This window comes from Ascaphus truei, chromosome 3, assembly GCF_040206685.1.
Source record: "Ascaphus truei isolate aAscTru1 chromosome 3, aAscTru1.hap1, whole genome shotgun sequence".
Taxonomy (NCBI): Eukaryota; Metazoa; Chordata; class Amphibia; order Anura; family Ascaphidae; genus Ascaphus; species Ascaphus truei.
Window position 1 is genome coordinate 169569832 of NC_134485.1, and position 19661 is coordinate 169589492.

Here is a 19661-nt window from a genome sequence, read left to right on the forward strand (position 1 = left end):
CATTGGCAAAACCCTGGAGCTTTAAAGAACTATGTTAAAAGTAGACTTCCAATGCATTGGAGGTCTAATAGAAAAGCATGGGTGACAGCAGCACTTTTCGAAGACTGGTTTGACACCTGCTTTGTACCTGAGGTGAAAGCCTATTGCAGTGACAACATTATCCCTTTCAGAATTTTGATCCTTGTAGACAATGCTCCTGGCCACCCTCGATCGTTAAATGAGCTGAAGCGTAACATTCAAGTGGAATTCCTACCACCGAATACTACCTCACTACTGCAGCCCATGGATCAATGTGTCATAGCCACCTTCAAGATGAACTACTTAAAAAGAACATTCAGTAAGTGTATTGCTGCAATAGACAGTGAAGAGGAAACAGGGCAAGACGTTCTAAAGACATTCTGGAAAAGCTACAATATCTTGGATTGCATCAAAACTGTAAGAGATGCTTGGAAAGACATAAAGGAAACAACAATGAAAGGGGCATGGAAAAAATTATGCCCACGCTTAGTTGATTTCGAAGGCTTTCAAGATTCTGATTCTGAAGATACTGTTACAGAAAATATTGTAGAGATGGCAAGGCAGTTAGAGCTGGAAGTGGAGGCAGAAGATGTTGCTGAACTTCTGTCGTTCCATTCTGAGCACCTCAGCAATGAAGATCTTCTGGAACTTGAAGCGGAGAGAGAAGATGATGTGCACGATGAGGTTGAGACCATCGAACAGCGTGAAGGCCAAACTTCAAAAAATTTCTTTGTTGCTTTCCGTCATCTTGATAGCGCCATGGCTCTTTTTGAAAAGCATGACAGGGACTTTGAAAGAAGTTCCAAAGTCAATGCAATCATTTCGGGGGGGGGGGGGGGGGGGGTTATGCCTGTTACAAAGAAATCTACAGAGAAAAGAAAAGAGTTACACTTAAACTCCTTAGACACCTACTTTCCTAAAAGGTCACCAGCAGCCAGTCAATCTCCCAGACCATCAACATCCACTGAAAGTCTACCTCGAGCATCAACATCAGTCCCAAGCCCTACTCATACTATTATTTCTACTTCAAGTAGTCAATCGAAATTGCCTGCAAGGAAGCATTTATCCCTTGATGACTCTACTTAATCTTCATAACAGCCCCACACAGCAGGAGTGAGACAGAGAGAGAGTTGCTGCCAAGAATCATATTGTTTGATTTTCTGTTTGCTGTTCACTGGATTGGAACTCTTGCTGGTTCTGGACTCTAGGTACTTTGAGCTGTTGCTCTGTTTTGCTGTGCATCACATTATCTGTGATTGTGGGATTTGGCTGATTATTGGTTGGGGAAAGAGGGATAAAGGAAATACCTTATGGTCCTTCTGGACCAGAGGGAATGGGCCTGAAGGGGTATCCACCTCAATTCCCCCCCCCCCCCCCCTAATTTATTCTCCCCCATTGTGTTTTTTCTCCCACATTCTGTCTATTTTCTCCCCCACTCCCTTACCCTGTGTTCTTTCCCCATACCACGTATATCCTAGAGTTCTATTATCTGTTTGTGTGACATCTCTCCAAGCTATTGCAATCTTGTGTTTGCATTAAATTATTCTCATTTTTGCCTAGTTTCCTGGTTGACAATTTTCCGCTAGTCAGTGCGTGCTAGAACATTGGTTGATATTTGGTTACTGCTGTAGGGGGAATTCGGGTCCTCCTTGTTCCTGCTGCACCCTGCATTTAGTTATTTGTTATTCCAATTTTGAGTGCTGTTTATCGCTTTTTGTTTGGTTACAGTAAAAATACTGTACAGTAGAAGATATGCCCTCTCCTTCCTTCCTACATAATTTTTACATAATTTTCCGTTCATCCATTTTGGATCTGCCAGCACTAGTAAGAAAAATCAGCTGCCGTTAAAGATTTTCTTTCAATAAAGCCTACTGTGTTTATTTTGGTTACAAATGCATTATTTACATCAGTTATGCACATATATGATGTTTGCAGTACAGTACATGCATTGTAAAGTGGAGAAAAGGTAGTGCTTCACATTAAGTACATTTTCGCTTTATATACATGCTCCGGTCCCATTGCGTACATTAAAGCGGAGTATGCCTGTCATGGGTGATTTTAATTATCCAGACATAGACTGGAGCAATAAGATTAGCATTGCAACAAAAGGAAACCGTTTTTTCGGTGTGCTTAAATACCACACCCCAATTATTGAGGAACCAACCAGGACAGGGGGGAATACTGGATTTAGTCATATTAAACAATGTAGAAGTAATAACAAATATTCAAGTGCAGGAACATTTGGGTAACAGTGTTAAGAACATGGTCTCATTTGAAGTAAAGTCTCAAAACCATATTACAACAGACTTTCAATTTTAGGAAGATAGATTTGAATAAACTGAGGACTAATCTAAAAGGAATAAATTGGGATGATGTTTTTTTGCAGGGAAAAATGTGGATGATAAATGGGCAGTCTTTAAAATATTGTTAGAAAAGTACACTTATTAGTGTGTATCCTTGGGTAAATTAAAAGAAACCAGTCTAAACCAATGTGGTTAAATAAACAGGTAGGGGAGGAGATGGAAAATAAGAGGCAGGCATTTAGATTCTTGAAGTCGGAAGGGATGGAGGCATCATCAGAATTATAAGGAATGTGGCAAAAGGGCAATCAAATTAGCCAAAAAGGATTGCAATAGAAAGTAAGATCAACCCTAAAGTTTTAGGAATACCTAATGAATAACAAAATTGTTAGTAATCGTCAGCATAGATTTATGAAGGATGGGTCGTGCCAAACTAACCTTATTAGTTTCTTTGAGAAAGTAAGTAGGAATTTAGACCAGGCTAATGCAGTTGATGTGGTCTAATTAGATTTTGCAAAGGCTTTTGATATGGTTCCACACAAGGTTTGTGTACAAAATAAAGCAAATTGGTCGCTGTAAAAATATTTTCACCTAGATTGAAAACTGGTTGATGTATAGACAACAGAGTTGTCATAAACTGAACTTTTTCAGGTTGGGCTAATTGTGAGTGGCGTACCTCCAGGATCGGTACAGAGACCCTTGCTTTTTAACTATTTTATTAAAGATCTTGAGGTTGGTATAGAGAGCAAAGTCTCCATCATTGCTGGTGACATTAAATTGTGTAGGGTAGTAGAATCGGAGCAGGATATAATTTCTCTCCAGAAGGACTTGCCTAAATTAGAAACTTGGGCAAGTAAATGACAAATGAGGTTTAATACAGATAAATGCAAGTTAAATGGGGATAACATTAGGAAAATCCTTCATGGAGAAGGATTTAGGAGTGCTTGTAGATGGCAGGATTACCAATAGTGCCCAGTGTAATGCAATAGCTGCAAAGGCAAACAAGATCTTATCTTGCATTAAATGGGCAATGAATGGAAGGGAAGTAAACATATTGATGCCCCTTTACAAACCATTAATAATACCACACCTTGAATATGGAGTACAATTTTGGGCACCACTTCATAAAAAAGACATTCTGGAACTAGAGAGACTGCATAGAAGAGCCACCAAATTAATAAAGGGACTGGTTAATCTAAGTATTTGTGAAATTTACAATACATTCAAAACTATTCTTATATACTTGAGAAAAAATGTTTAAAAAAAAAATTGCATTTGATTTTCCAAATGGCAGTGTCAAAACAGAGGAAAAACCTCAATGGGCTGTTCATCTTGTCTTTTGACATTACTATGGCAGCGTGCAGTTGCTGACGTAAAATGCTCCAAAAGCAGCAAATAATTAGGTAACGCTCTAGAAAACCAACCTTGTGGTTAAGAGGGGTATATTGTCATAGGCAGATTACAATTTGCCTGTACCTTTTCACTTGACTACTTAATCAAGACATCTTACAATGCTTTACTAGAACATTAGCTAATGTATTTATTTATCCCATCTTTCGTTGTTACCAGCTTCACTTTAGCATAGTGAGCATGCATTTCCACTCTCCACTAGAGTGGAAAAAATTCTGAGTACCGAAGCTATTCCCTTAGCCACATTTCGTTTATTTCTCTGTGCTTTTTAGACTTCACCTGTTACACAGAGGGATTTAAAGTAACTTGCCCAAGGTGACAAGGAGCTGTCAACAGGATTGGAACCAGGTTTCCCTGCTTTAAAGCTGCAGACCAAGCAGTATCCTACATGTTGTTTTTTTTTTTTTTTTGTTTTTTTTAAATAATAAATCAGTACTGTTCTATGAAAAAATAATTGTAGCATTTTTTAAACAACTCTGAATTACATTTTTAATGTATTATAAGGTAACAAGCCTGTTTTGTTTCTATAGCAACTATTTACAAAGTTACAGATATTGAGTCGATACTTCTCTCCTGTCATTTAGTGATCCCACGAGCCGAATCTTCGCCAATTGATCACAGTAGAACGGATCGATCTGCAACTTAGCCAATTACTTATTGTGTGGATTGAATTGATGCACATATTACAGGGAAAAAATTAAACAGAAAAACGGCAGCTTGAACTGCTGCTTTAAAGTCTGTGTCATTGTTTACGGAGGTGGTGCATCTACTCAATGAGCCACTCCTTCAGCCATATTATGCTGGCTCAGGCACCTTTATATAGAAGAACCCCACCCAAGAAACTTACAATAATAAACAATTCATTGTTTGTGTGTTTGTGTGTTTGTGTGTGTGTGTGTGTGTACATGCTATTTTTAGTTTACATGTATTTCTAAGTAAAGACTGCAGGCTCAGCGATCCAAGTAGAGGGAATATTTCGATCTGAACATTTAACTGCCAATTTGCTTGTTTCACAAATAAAAAGCTGTTTTTTTTATTTATTCTTCACCTCTTTCCTTTCCATTGCTTAACCGCAATCACCCTTTCACTTGGAAGTTCGTAGGAGAATATCTACCACTTCTAAAATGTCTTCATGGACTTGATACCACTTGTAGTAATTGACATCTATATCTGTTGTTCTTAACTCAATCCCTCAAGAACCCCCAGCAGGTCAGGTTTTAGGGATATCCCTGCTTCAGCACAGGTGTCTGTCAACCTGTTGAGAGCTCTTGAGGACTTCATAAAACTAAAATGAAATATCAGTACAACATTGCTGAAGACCATAAAAAGCATTGATTGTAGAATACAATGTTCACATTTTATTTATTTTTTTGTGAGGATTAGAACAGATTTTTTTTGTATCCTTCCAGTGACCAATTTAGCTTTTATGTGCTGTAGGCCAAACACTTGAAAGTAAAATCTTAAAACTTCTGTACTTTCAAGTGCCAAAATAAGCGAATGGTAGGCTAATGGGTAAAAATATAGAGTTGTTTAAATCGGACTCCATGAGTATTCTTTAATAACTGTTTTTAATATGGTAAACGGAAACTTTGGAGGGATGCCTTTGTTTGCTTCCTTTTTTTTATGCTGTTACTTTATTGAACAGTGGCATGTCTTATAAGGGTGGTGACAGGTGAAGACATATGGAAACATGAATAAAAAAAATCTGGGAATATATTTATAGATATATATATATATATATGCATATATATATGCATATATATGCATATATATATATATATATATATATTTATTTATTTATATACACATGATGCATCCATGGAAAAAGCCAAAGCACTTCAGAAATGTTTTGCATTCCACATAGATAAACATTCTTAAACCATGTATGTGTGTCTTTATTTATATAACGCCATTAGTGTACATAGCTCTTCACATTAGTAATACATGTGACAATCATATAAATAACAGATGATGGGAATAAGTGCTTCAGTCATAAAAGTAACATTTCGGAAGAGGAGTCCCTGCTCCAAGGAGCTTACAATGTAATTGGTGGGGAGAACATACAAAGACAGTAGGAGGGCATTCAGGTAAGTGCGTCTGCAGGGTGCCAAGCTTTTATGTATCGTGGATAGTATTACCCACAGTGCTACTCATATGCTTCTTTAAGCAAGTGGGTCTTAAAGGTGGATAGAGAGGGTGCCTGTCTAGTATTGAGGGGATGGGCATTCCAGAGATGCCGGACAGTCAGTGAGAAAGGTTTAAGGCGGAAGAGGGCTTTAGATACAAAGGGGGTAGAGAGAAGACATCCTTGAGCAGAACGCAAGTCGGGATGGTGCAGAAAGAAATTAGGGCTGAGATGCAAGTAGGAGCAGAAGGGTATAAAGCTTTAAAAGTGAGAATTGAGTGCGAGATTTGATAGGAAGCCAGGAGAGTGATTTCATCAGGGGAGACGCTGAGACAGATTTAGGAAAAAGTAGAGTGATTCTGGCAGCAGCGTTTAGGATAGATTGTAGGGGAGACAGGTGAGAGGCAGGAAGGCCAGACAGCAGGAGGTTACAGTAATCGAGACATGGGAGAATGAGGGCCTGAGTCAAAGTTTTAGCAGTTGAGTAACAGAGGAAAGGGCGTATCTTAGTTATATTGCGGAGGAAAAAGCGACAGATTTTAGATACGTTTTGAATGTGAGGGGCAAATGTGAGAGAGGAGTAGAGTGTGACCCCTTGGCAGCATGCTTGGGCTACTGGGTGAATGATGGTGCTTCCAACACTAATGTGGAAGGACGTAGTAGGGCCAGGTTTGGGGGGAAGTATGAGGAGCTCTGTTTTTGCCATGTTAAGTTTCAGTTGGCAGATGGCCATCCAGGATGATATTCCAGAGAGACATTCAGAAACTTTGGTCTGTACAGCAGGTGTAAGGTACTGTATGGGGTTGGAAGGTAAATTTGTGTCGTCAGCATAGAGGTGATATTTAAACCCAAGAGATTTGATTAGGTCACCTAGAGAGAGTGTGTACAGAGGAAAGAGTAGAGGTCCCAGGACAGAGCCATGGGGTACCCTGACAGAGAGATTGATAGAGGAGGAGGAGGTGTTAGCAAAAGAGATACTGAAAGTACGATGGGAGAGGTAGGATGAGATCCAGGATAGAGCTTTGTTCCGAATACCAAGAGTATGGAGAATGTGAAGGAGAAGAGGGTGGTCCACGGTTTCAAATGCTGCAGAGAGGTCGAGGAATATGAGCAGAGTGTAATGACCTCTGTCTTTGGCAGCATGGAGGTCATCAGTTATTTTAGTGAGGACTGTTTCAGTGGAGTGAGCAGTGCGGAAGCCAGATTGTAGAGGGTCTAGGAGAGAATATGTGTTGAGAAAATGTAGCAATCGAGAGAATGCAAGACGTTCAAGCAGTTTGGAGGCAAAAGGCAGTAGGTTGATAGTTAGAAAGACAGATAGGGTCAAGCTTGCTGTTTTTGAGTAATGGTATAACGGTTGCATGCTTGAAGGAGGATGGAAAAGGTACCAGAACAGAGGGAAGAGTTAAAAAATCTGTGTGAGCGTAGAGATTATAGTAGGAATAAGAAGATTTAGGAGATGGGAGGGAATGGGATCAAGAGAGCAAGTGGTAGAGGGAGAAGAGATCATCAACAGTGATGCATCCTCTGTGACAGCGGAACAAGAGTCAAGGAAGGCAGGAGGAGAGTTAGGAAGCGGTGTGGGTTGGGAGGAGGCAACAGAGGGGATTTTCTAACGTATGGATTCCACCTTTTTCTTAGTTAGCAAAGTCCTGAGGTGAGATGGAGGAAGAAGAGGAGACAGCCGAGGGTGGTCTGAGTAGAAAGTTAGACAGAGAAGAGTCGGCGTTGGTTAGACTTGTGCGTGTTGATTAGTGATGTAAAGTAGGGTTTTTTTAGCCTGAGAGAGGGCAGAGTTGAAACAGAATAGCATAAATTTGTAGTGAAGGAAATCTGCGTGTGTATGAGATTTCCTCCAGAGGCGTTCAGAGGAACGAGTGGAGGAACGCAGCATGCGCGTGTGGGAATTTATCTGGGGTTTGGGGTTAGAAGGTAGAGGACGGCAGAGAGAAAGCGGGGCATGTAGGTCGAGAGGAGGATAAGGCAGAGTTGTAGTTCCTGAACAGGTTGTCAGGGTCTGAAGCAGAACTGAGAGAGAAGAGGGAGGAGCGTAAAGTGGAATCAAAAGTTGGTAGGTTAATAGAGCGCAGGTTTCTGCAGAAACTAGGGCTTGATGGTGATGGAGAGGGGGGGATGCGCGAGTGAGAAAATGAGATGATGTGATGGTCAGAGAGAGGAAAGGGGGAAATGGAGAAATCCATGAGATAGGTTTTTAGTGAAAACCAGGTCTAGGTAGTGGCCATCCTTGTGGGTGCTGGTTGCAGTCCACTGTTAAAGGCCAAAATAAGTGGTTAGAGAAAGCGGGAAGCCCAAGGGAGAGAGCGGTCATCAATGTGGCAGTTGAAGTCCCCAAGGAGAAGATCAGGGGAGTCTGAGAGAAAGAGTGCCAGGATTCAAAGTGGGAGAGAAATGCAGAAGGGGGATGAGTAGAGGTAGGTGGGCGATAGATGACTGCCACGTGGACAGGGAGAGGAGAGACGATCTGGACTTTGTGAGCCTCAAAGGAGGGAAAAGCAAGAGGGGGGAATAGGAAGGGTTTGGTAACGGCAGAGAGAGGAGAGCAGGAGCCCCGCGCCTCCACCCATGCCATCAGGGCGTGGCGTGCGGGAGAAAGAGGCCGCCATGGGAGATGGGGCGGCTTCCAGAGCAGAGTCAGACTGAGTGAGCCAGGCCTCAGTTATAGCAAATAGGAGCATAGAGTGAGAGAGAAAGAAGTCATGCTCAGAGAGGAACTTGTTAGAAAGGGAGCGAGCATTCCAAAGGGCACAGGAGAAAGGGAGAGAGGAGGGAGGGTGGCAGGGAATGGGTATGAGGTTGGAGGGGTTAACACCAGAAGGAGTAGAAGTTGGAGGCGAGGACGAAAGCATGTAGAAATAAGGCAGGGACCAGGATTGAGAGAGAGATCCCCAGAAGCAAGGAGGCGAAGCATGGATAGAAAGAGGCTGTGTGAGGATGATTTGTAGGGTTGTGTTTTAGTGCAGGCGGTATAGCTGTGTGGTATCAGAGGGCGCAGGTAGGAAAGGAGTTCATGTGAACTGAGAAGTGGTGAAGAAAGGAGAGATGGAGATATTTGAATAGAGTTAAAGACAAAATGAGTCTGGTGGAAGGGAGGAAGTGCATAATTTGAAAATAAGTGAGGTTACAGCAAATATTAAAAGTAAAGGTGGCATCACAGCAATAGTTAAGTGCTGAGATGTGCAGTCTGGGATAGATGATATTCTCCTTTCCAGCTTAGGTCAAATGCAGGAATCAGAACTAGTAGGTGTTGCCCATTTTTTCACTTCTTTTGAACTTCCTTTTTTTTTTCTTCCATCTTTCATTTTTATTTGTGGAAAGCATATATACAGAATCTCACCTCCCATAGGCTTACATTATAGACCAACCACATTTTTATGTTGAACAGCTGTTGACTTTAACAGCACTAGACGAACCACATACAGAGAAATAAGACAAGACATACTTGACTCACAATACTGGGGAGGGGGGAAACACTAGGGGTGGGGGGGGAGAGGGCGGGGGAAGATCCCGTGTGTCGCTGGAGGAGGGTCCGAGCGATCCTTAAGTGTTTAGTTATCAGCTTTCCCAAATCTGTTGCACAATATAACCGTTGGGTGGCTCTGACTAGCGTGTCCCTACGTCCGATTCTAGTCTATCGCATCCAAGGAGAACTCATCTATTGTTATTAATGCAAAATTGAGGCGGCGTCCAACCCAGGAATGTTAACTTGTTCCAGCCAAGGGTCCCATACTTTTAGAAATTTAGTGCCAGAGTCGTTGACCCAACTCGTCAACTGTTGAACTTCCTTTTAAACGTCAGCACTAACATTCTAATGTAACAAGGAGTTAAAGCTGCAGTTCAGGCTTTAAAAAAAAAAATTATAGTTTTTTTTTTTTACTTCAATAGTTTCATGTGGGCAATCTCTACTTACCTAAAGAACTGCATAGCTGCCGGTCAATTCGTTCTCCGTCTATTGATCGGCAAAGTTTGGCGACATCTTTAAATATGGGGAATGTATTTCCTCTGTTTCTGTCACTCAGTGGAAGCTCATGAATATTCATGAGCACTCCTGCACTGACATGTGCAAGAGGGAAAGCAGGGCTGACAAAGGGGTGTGCCAGGGCTTGTGACAGGACATGAAGGGGCAGTGCCTTAGTAAATGGTTGTTAAAATAGAATACAAGAAAATTGGTCTTTCAAAGTTGTTTTTTTTTTAAAACAGAAAATGCTAAAAGTATTTTTTCTTACTACAGAACTGATTTATTTAAAAAAACACACATGCAGGATATTGCCTGAACTGCAGCTTTAACATCCAATACTACTGTATATTTGCAGACTGAAAATGTACTGCATTACTACAATTTAAATTGATTGCCTGTAAACATGTCACATTTAAAAAATAATATATATATATATATATATATATATATATATATGTGTATATATATATATATATATATATATATATATGTGTATATATATATATATATATATATATATGTGTGTATATATATATATATATATATATATGTGTATATATATATATATATATATATGTGTATATATATATATATATATATATATGTGTATATATATATATATGAACAACAAGAAAAGAAAGCGCCCGATCCTAGTGCAATATGAAAATAACACTTTTAATAAAATCTAGTAGGTCCAACAATATTACACTCACAAACGAATAAAAAGTTAAAGCATGAAATGAGTATACTCATTCGCCTCCGTGTGATGTTGTGGCTCCGTTGATACACCGCTCCCTTCTTGGGTGAAGTTTCAGCTTCTCAGGATAATTCTCCGACCGGTATAGGAACTGCAGCAGCCTCTCCTACTTTGACCCGGAAGTCTACCACACATGCAATGTGAACCGGATGGGAGGCAGTGGGTAAGCAGCCCCGCTGTTTAGATGTGAAACCGGCAGTATGCTAGTGTCTTTGCAGTGTCCACGAGTATACACAACAGACAGCAAATAAAGTATTCACAGTTTAGTCCTTAATAACTAGAAATATTCTTCCCAACACGTTTCATCACTCTTATTTGCAGTTATTAAGGACTAAACTGTGAATACTTTATTTGCTGTCTGTTGTGTATACTCGTGGACACTCCAAAGACACTAGCATACTGCCGGTTTCACATCTAAACAGCGGGGCTGCTTACCCACTGCCTCCCATCCGGTTCACATTGCATGTGTGGTAGACTTCCGGGTCAAAGTAGGAGTGCCTGCTGCAGTTCCTATACCGGTCGGAGGATTATCCTGAGAAGCTGAAACTTCACCCAAGAAGGGAGCGGTGTATCAACGGAGCCACAACATCACACGGAGGCGAATGAGTATACTCATTTCATGCTTTAACTTTTTATTCGTTTGTGAGTGTAATATTGTTGGACCTACTAGATTTTATTAAAAGTGTTATTTTCATATTGCACTAGGATCGGGCGCTTTCTTTTCTTGTTGTTCGCAGATTCTTGGGAGGTCGTTGGTCCTTGTGGAGAGCTGCCAGATCCTATTTTTGAACCCCCCCCCCCTTTTCTCATTTTTATTTTTCTTGATTTTTCATTTTTTACTATTTGTAATCACAATTCACATTTTGAAATAGGGTTTCAGTATCCACTGGTTAATTTATTGGTCCACAATTTACACCATTTATGTTTATCCTTAGCATGTCCACATATAACTCATTATTTTAGCTATATATTTTATACTATTTTATTTTTTAATAAGTGTATAGTCAAACTTTTTTTTGCCATATCCATACTGTTTTATATCAATATATATTTCATCTCAGTGGTAAATATACCTGTTAGGCATATATATATATATATATATATTATTAAACGCTGAATAAATTGCATACACCATTACTTGTCGTCATGTTTGGAGCAGAAAATGTTGTAATAGTTACAGTTGGACTTAAATACGTAGCATTATTGATCATTTAGCTTAGGCATTAATGGAGATCTGCAATTAGTGAGATGATTGAACACATTGTAACGTGTCTGTTATCATTTTGTAATAACCTAATAAATATGAATCTTCAATTCTTTAAATGCTTTGAGTGCTTTATTCACCAACCGCAAACCTTTTCTGCACTTCACTGTCCTTGCACATTAGCGATCATATATGGCAGTGAAGAGTTTGAAGAGGAAGGGACACTAGATAAACCAAGTTAAATACAAACTGGGTGCAGGAAATAGAAAAAAATTAAGGTTTGGGTAGGAATGACACGAAGGCGAGACAGCATGGAAGGCAGAAATATGAGAAATAGGCAAAGGGCAGAGAATTGATGAGATGACTTTGGACAGGCAGGTGATAATTATACACAGGAAGCAGAGAAAAGTAGTGATGGACAAAGGACAAAAGATTTGTTGGGAAAGTACGAGCGGACCACAAACGGAGGCCGCACATACTTTGAAGTGGCACGTGCATTCTGTCTCCAGAGCCATGTGATTTAGTGCCCTGAATCGAAGAGGATCAACACCAAGAACAGCAGAACATTGCATGTCCTTCTGCAAAGGATATAAAGGCCAAGTGTGTGCCCATAGGGTGAAAATCTTTACCTAATCTCTTGTGACAAAACTGTTAAAGGGCAAAGTATCGGGATGATAAGTTGAAGTGTGATAGAGGTAGAGTACCTCTGTAGGCCTTTTTATAGGTAGCAAGCATCTGTGACAGTTTTGGTTCTGCTGACCAGCGTCTGTTCATTCTTAAACAGTTTTAATGGAAAAATTCATGTTAGGCCTTCTCCTTTTTTCCTCCAATGGGATCAGCAAAGAAAAAAAAATATATTTTTTAATGTGTGAACTGTAAGTACAAATCAAATTGTGTTTTTGTTTTTTCAGAATGCTTCCTTTCTTTATGGCCTTGGTTTGGTCTACTTCCATTACAATGCATTTCACTGGTAAGCACAGAATCTTGTTTTTAAATGCAATGCAACTAAATCAGCCTTTCAAAGAAACAAATTCTGACTAATACTGTATTACTTCTTTTTACATTGGTTCTTTACAGAAGGCATCATCAGATTGTCATCATTTCTATCTGATTTGACCGTCTTCAATTAGCATATTTGCTTTATTTTCCCCATATTTTCTCATTTAATGGGTGGAAACCTCCTGCTTGATTAAAACAGAATTTTTATTTGCAGGTCAAATTTAATCCAAACTTTCACTTTAAGTTGAGTTTTGTAGAATACATATGGGTATGACGGCTTCTAAATTCGTTGACTTGCTGTAATGTTTTATAAATGAGGCCCATGTGGTTTAATTGTAGTTTTAATGTGTAATATTTTTTTCTGGCAAGCTCTGCTTGTTATGATTTTTGTGCTCCTACCACTAAAACATGCTGCAATATAAAGCAATGCTTTTTATTATTTGAGCATAGATCTAGAAAATATTTTGTATGCTGCCAATGATTACTGCTTCCCATTGATCCACATTGACCACTTTGCAAGAGGACTCTTTTTGTTGTATATTTTATTATCAAGATGAATAATTTTATAGTTTCTCTCAAGGATTCAAATTCTGTAGTTAAATAGAAATTAAAACAAACGTGAAAGGGAAAAGTTTCTCAACATTAGCCAATTTGACCAATATTAGGGAAGGCCATTTAGACCAGTAAACCATAGCTATGTATTCAGTTTGGTCTCAAGTTGGAGCTGTGCTTTGTTTTTGCAATGGCTTATTTTCTTAATCTTATTTGGGAATGCACAAGAAGTGATTTATTTGTGAAATAGAACACTGTTATTTTTGTTCACTACCTTTTCTAGTCAATCAATTACATGGATTTTCACCCCTCTTGTTGGTTCTCGCCTTTTTGAGTTTCCACAATCTAATACAGACTAACATTTTACAATAGTACTTGGTTTCACTAACTCAGTCCCGTCTGAGTTACAAATGCAAATAATTGGTCAGGATTTCCCCCATACAGTGCAATTATTAATGTTTTTCAAAGGGGAATCTGAACTCTGTAGGTTTAAAGAGACTCTCTATACCTTTTGTCCCTATGTACAATACAACTTGGTATGTTTAATGATTATACAAGGTAGTTTACTATACTACACCTATATTGCCATGCTTTTTAGGGACCACAGTTTTAATGTACTATAGAAGACAAATGTGATTTTGGGAAAGCTTTCATTTGGCATGAGCAGTGGCAAAGCTAATATCTACTGGTGTACTTTGAAATTAGCTATGGAACAGCAATAATTTACAGTCTTGAATTTATTTTCTTTGTTGCACCATTCTCAGTAAAGAGCTTTTGTAACTTTTTTTCACACTATAATCTTGTGTTTATTTTTGCACTGTACAGGTGTGGTGTATCATGCAATAGTCCTATAAATCATTACTTTCTCCCTTCAGGGCAATTAGAGCATTTCAAGAAGTGCTTTATGTTGATCCCAGTTTTTGTCGCGCCAAGGAAATCCATTTACGACTTGGACTTATGTTCAAAGTGAACACAGACTATGAGTCAAGTTTAAAGGTAAGACTTCTATGTTATTTCATGTTTCAGGCATTGTAAAGTTCCATATCCAGTTCCATATGTTATGTTAAGATCACCTGGTACAGCGGTGTGCGCAAACTGGGGGGCAGGATAATTTTTTGGGGGGGGGGGGGCGCGGGCGGTGGCAGAGGCCCGTGCTCTTCCTCACGGCATTTAAACGAAATGCCGGGTGAGGCCTCTGTAACTCACTTACCTGCTCTCTGCGGGTCTCCGGCGACGTGTCGCCATGGCAACGCACGTCAAATGATGCAGCAGGGTCACGTGATGTCACATGACCCGCGACGTCACTTGACGCTGAGTCATTGGGTGAGGGGGGGCGCAAAGTTTGCACACCCCTGACCTAGTACATGTAGTACTTGCAATGTTTTATCATTTTTATAGAGTGCTTGTTGGCGGGATTAAAACAGCCAAATACAAAAAGCACAGAATCAACACACATCTAAATACACTAAAACCCAACATTTCTTTATTATTAACAATAATTTCTTTCTTAAATCATGCTGCATAAAAGAATGCACACTTTCAGCTCTTTCTACTATTTGGTTTTAATTATATAATTTGTAGAACGTATGAAAAGCTTGCACCCTATGCCAAAGAAACCACAAATCAGGCAAGGTATAACTCCTAATGTAATTAATTTTTAACCATGTCCTCTGAGCTCAATTCCTCCTGCTTCTCTCTGTTATTCATGGAGGAAGATTCTGACTTACAAACTTAAATATCTTTTATTCCTTACCATTAGCAGATAGACTAGGAGTTAGTGGGTTGAGAGCTTAAAAACATTAGAAACTGGTCAAAACCCAGTTTAAATGAAATATTAGAAAGCAATAAAAGCTGTTTTTTATGCAACGTGGTAGAAGTATTATGGGTTTAATAATGACTTGTTGGATTTTAACGTGTTTTTAGATGAGTTTATCCTGTGGCTTTTACTTTTAAAGTTATTTCCATAATCATGTTTTTTGCCCCATTACTCAAAATAACAGACTAAGATTTAAAATAAATAATATATTCTGCTATATTCAGTAGTAATATGTTAATTGTATGTTTTAGGCCTTCCCTATTTGTGTATTTTGTTGCCCCTTTTGAGCTGGTAACCGCTTTGGAAATGTATTGTGCCGTCATAGATATGTCCTACCTTTCCATATTGTGAATGCAATGCATAACATAACTTGATATTGTGTGGCTTATGGTTCTCATCTTTTACTTGTATGTGGGTGAGTGCAAGGGCTTGCATCCCCTGTGTTATGTGATATAGGGACAGCCTGAGCTGAAACAATAGACTCCATAATCTGGCACATGTCATAAAGCAGAGCAGTTAGATGGAGCAGTTCGTGCAATGAAATCTGAACCAGAATAAAACTGCGAATTGGAAGCTGTGTTTGATATAGGAATGAACCAAGCTAGGATTTGGGAAACAGAGGAAAGCAAGGAAGAAAAGGATTATGTGTATGTAGGTGAAATGCAGAGTAAGGTCGGTCGACAAAGAAATTACATGTATAGATAGATTCCTATGAAATTATGCTAGCAATAATATCAGTATTTCATTGGGGCTACTTTTTAAATACAGGACAAAGCTCGATCTACACAAATGAGTATTATACATTGAAAAATAAAATCAGAAGAAATGTAACATACAGGTATTCCTCGCTATCCAACGTTTCACTTTACAACGAATGGCATATCCAACGCTTCACAATGCAACCCTATGGGCCGTTTTTCGATGCCGGAATGGGTTATCTGACGCCTGAATGCGTTATCCAACACTCACCGCCACTTTTTAACATGGGGCTCACTTTACAACGGTTTCACTATCCATCGCTACTTCCAGAACGGATTTCGTTGGATAACTGAGGACTGCCTGTATATACAGCTCAACCCTATTATAGCGCGATCCGATACAACGCGGATCCGCTTATAATGCGGTTTGAGCGTGGCTCCCAATAAAATAAGCAGCAGATCTCCTACCATGTGATTTTTTTTTTTTTATTCCCTGCTTTTCATGTGGCAGGTAGCTTGCCTCCTTGGCTACAGCATGAAACGCCGCCGCTGGGTCATGAGATGTCACATCGCCATAGCAACACGACATCACGTGACCCTGCATCGTCATTTGCCGCTGGTTACCATTAATGGGAGCTGTACGGTGATCTGCTGTGACAGATGATGAAAAGGAAGGTTTGGGTTTATCGAGTGGGATTTTGGTTCAGGCATAAGACAAAACCACCAGCAGTATGGAATAGTTAATATAGTATTTCATGCATGATGTCTCCCCTCACTCTGAAGGTGGATATGCTGCATTGTAAAGCCATGTTAAGTATGACTACGTATTGAAGCAGCTTGCAGAACATGACACCTCAAATTACTGCTGTCCCTTAGTATTTAGAGTTGCTGGTTCACTACTGCCTTTGCATGTGCCCTGTATACCGCTCATTTCTACCCATAATGCCCTCTATCCTGCCACTTAGTTCCCTCCAATAATGCCTTCTACCCAGCCACTTATTTCCCTACTTCAATGCCCTCTACCCTGCCATGTATTGTCCTCCTATAATGCCTTCTCTCTTGCTACTACATGCTCTGTAGCCCTTCACGGTCCTCCATTAGTGGCTATATAATCTCCCTGCATGCTCCCTGGAGCATCAGATCTGAAGTAAGCCTTTATTGTATAATTGCCCTGCAGTGCCCCATGCCCTGCAGTGCCCCACACCCTGCAGTGCCCCACATACCCCCTCCCCTCCCCGTCAGCCCGGACATTAAATACCCATATTCCCCAGCAGTGAGTGGTACCCGCTGACTTCAAACAAAGAAAGCATAAGGCTTTGCATAAGCGTTGTTAATCCATAGCCTGCGCTGTGAAGTGAGGGACAGAAAGAAAATGAGGGGGGGAAATGTCTACACTTAGACACGCAGAGACACACGCGTGAGGGGAACTAGCGATGGAGCGCTAGGACATGCCCCCCCCCCCGGCGGTTCAGCCAATGAGAGCAAACCTGTTGGGTGTCGTCACAGCCGCGCCACCGTCACTCCCCTGTCAAGCCCCCCCCTGTCTTTCCCCCTGCAGATCTCCGCAGACCGGGAGTTTGGCTGCACGTGCCTCCAGCCTCGCAGGCGCGCGTGCAGCGCAGGCACTGGGGCTGTTGCCTTATTTTTAATCAGGCGAACCTGGTAAAGATCATGGTATCGGCACTTTGTGACCTTGGCCAAGTCACTATATCTCCCTGTGCCTCAGGCATAAAAAAGATAATTATAAGCTCATCTGCACAGGGCTGTCTGTAAAAAATCTGATGTACTGTACAATGCTTATACTGTTCATTTTCACACTTTGCTATCTGTTTCTACAGTACCTTATCTTATTTCCCACTTCCTCTCAACATCCATTGCAACCAGATATCCCTCTTACAAACACTGTATGTAATAATTTTGTTTCTGTATTCCTGCCATACTCGACGAAGGACCCTGAGAGGTTCGAAAGCTTGTAACATATCAACTACTTGTCGATCCAATAAAAGGTATCATACCACCTGCTCCCTCTCCCTCCTCTTTTTACTACTATTGTTATTGTGAAGCATTTTGCGTCCCATTGGGTGAAAAGCCCTATATCAAATATTTTTTGTTGTTCACAAATATTAAATGGGGCTGAGTAATATGTGAATGCGTAAACAGGAAAAGAAACACGTGCATCAATACAGGCAATCACAACACATGCATCATAAAGGGCAAAGCATCACTGAACACTAAAAAAGACACAAATGGTAAATGTATCTATAACCCAGACTACCTTTTATAGGAGGAGCACATTAGAGCAGCTCCGCAGTTACTGTCAGTACAGTCATAGCCGTTCAGTACACACAGCTCATAATGCAAAGAGAGCTTCTGGGAGAGAAACTCCTGTCAAACCATTAGGCTTAGCTTATAGTGCTGGCTATGCGACCGGCTACACGACCACGTGACGTCAGCTGTCGCCTTTGTAATAGCGATTCTTGCTTATAGTGCAGGAGACGAGAGGGCGACCGGGGGGGCGTGGCGGAGGCGCGGCTGCGAGTGGTTCACCCTCATTGACTGAACCGCTCACATGCTGCTAGTTAAAATCCTTTGACTACTGGTGACCGCTCCATCGCTCTGCAGCGCCGTCGTGGACGTACCCACGATGGACTGCATGTAAGTGATATGGCGCTGCGCGACGTCGCAGTCGCCGTAGCCAGCACTATAAGCGCAGCCTAAGAGACTGCACAGTGCTGCAGTTAAATAATAAATCAACACAGGCATATTAGAAGATGCTGAATAGCAAAGTGTAGCCATATAAACATATGATAAATGCAATATTATCATGTTGCCCCTCTGTGCTCTCCAATCCCAAAGTGATGAATTAACCTCAATCCCCTTCAGCCCAAGTGAAAAACTCCCCTATTGTAGGTCTGTATTTAGTGTTCGTGCCTGAGCGCTGTAACTCATCTCACCTCTCCCAGCGTGCAGCCACCTGCTTTTCCCACCGAACGCTTTGCTTAAAAAGAAATGCAGGAGCACCTCTTCCCTTTTCTTACCACTTGAGCAGCACAATTATTTACATGTTTAAAGTGAAAGCAGCAGGCAACCGACTGGGGAGTAAAGCTAGGCACAATTGCATAATTTACAGGATGGATGCCAGCCATTAGAAGAATCATATAATTTAGACGCCAGACCTTGTAATTTAGGGGGACACACACCAGAACAGCAGCGGGCCTATTCGCACTCTCCCCTGTATTCAGTATAGCTGACTTTCTCTGTACTGATCTGGGAGAAAGAACAGGATCTCTACCCTCCTGCTCATAAAAATACAAAAAACAAAGTTTGTGTTAGAGAGATCTCTATCTTTCTCTATACTTTTTTCTCTCTGTCTCCTAAAGCCGCGCTTATAGTCCGGGCGACAGCGATGCGACTTCACATGAAAACAAGTCTAATTAATCCCTTGTATGCGCCTATAGTAGGCGCGGGCGCGACCAAAATCTCAGAAATCAATGAAAATTAACACTATAAGCAAAAATCGCTGCAACACGCCGTCGCCAGGACTATATGTGCGGCCTATCTCTCTCTGTCTCATTGGCTCTCTCTGTCTCTGTCTCGCTGTCTGTCTGTCTCTCTCTCTGTCTGTCTCTCTGTCTCTCTCTCTGTCTGTCTCTCTGTCTCTCTCTCTGTCTGTCTCTCTGTCTCTCTCTCTGTCTCTCTGTATCTCTTTCTCTCTGTATCTCTTTCTCTCTGTATCTCTTTCTCTCTGTATCTCTTTCTCTCTGTATCTCTTTCTCTCTGTATCTCTTTCTCTCTGTATCTCTTTC

General features: G+C 40.7%; 1 protein-coding gene across 2 annotated transcripts in view; it reads left to right on the plus strand.

Annotated features, from left to right (window-relative positions):
- KDM6A (lysine demethylase 6A) overlaps window positions 1-19661 on the plus strand; it is a 224068-nt gene that overhangs the window by 69131 nt on the left and 135276 nt on the right. For both annotated transcript variants that reach the window (XM_075589737.1, XM_075589739.1), the window contains exons 5-6: window positions 12702-12760; window positions 14217-14337. In XM_075589737.1, coding sequence (XP_075445852.1) covers window positions 12702-12760; window positions 14217-14337 — 180 coding nt within the window. The remainder of the gene's footprint in view (window positions 1-12701; window positions 12761-14216; window positions 14338-19661) is intronic.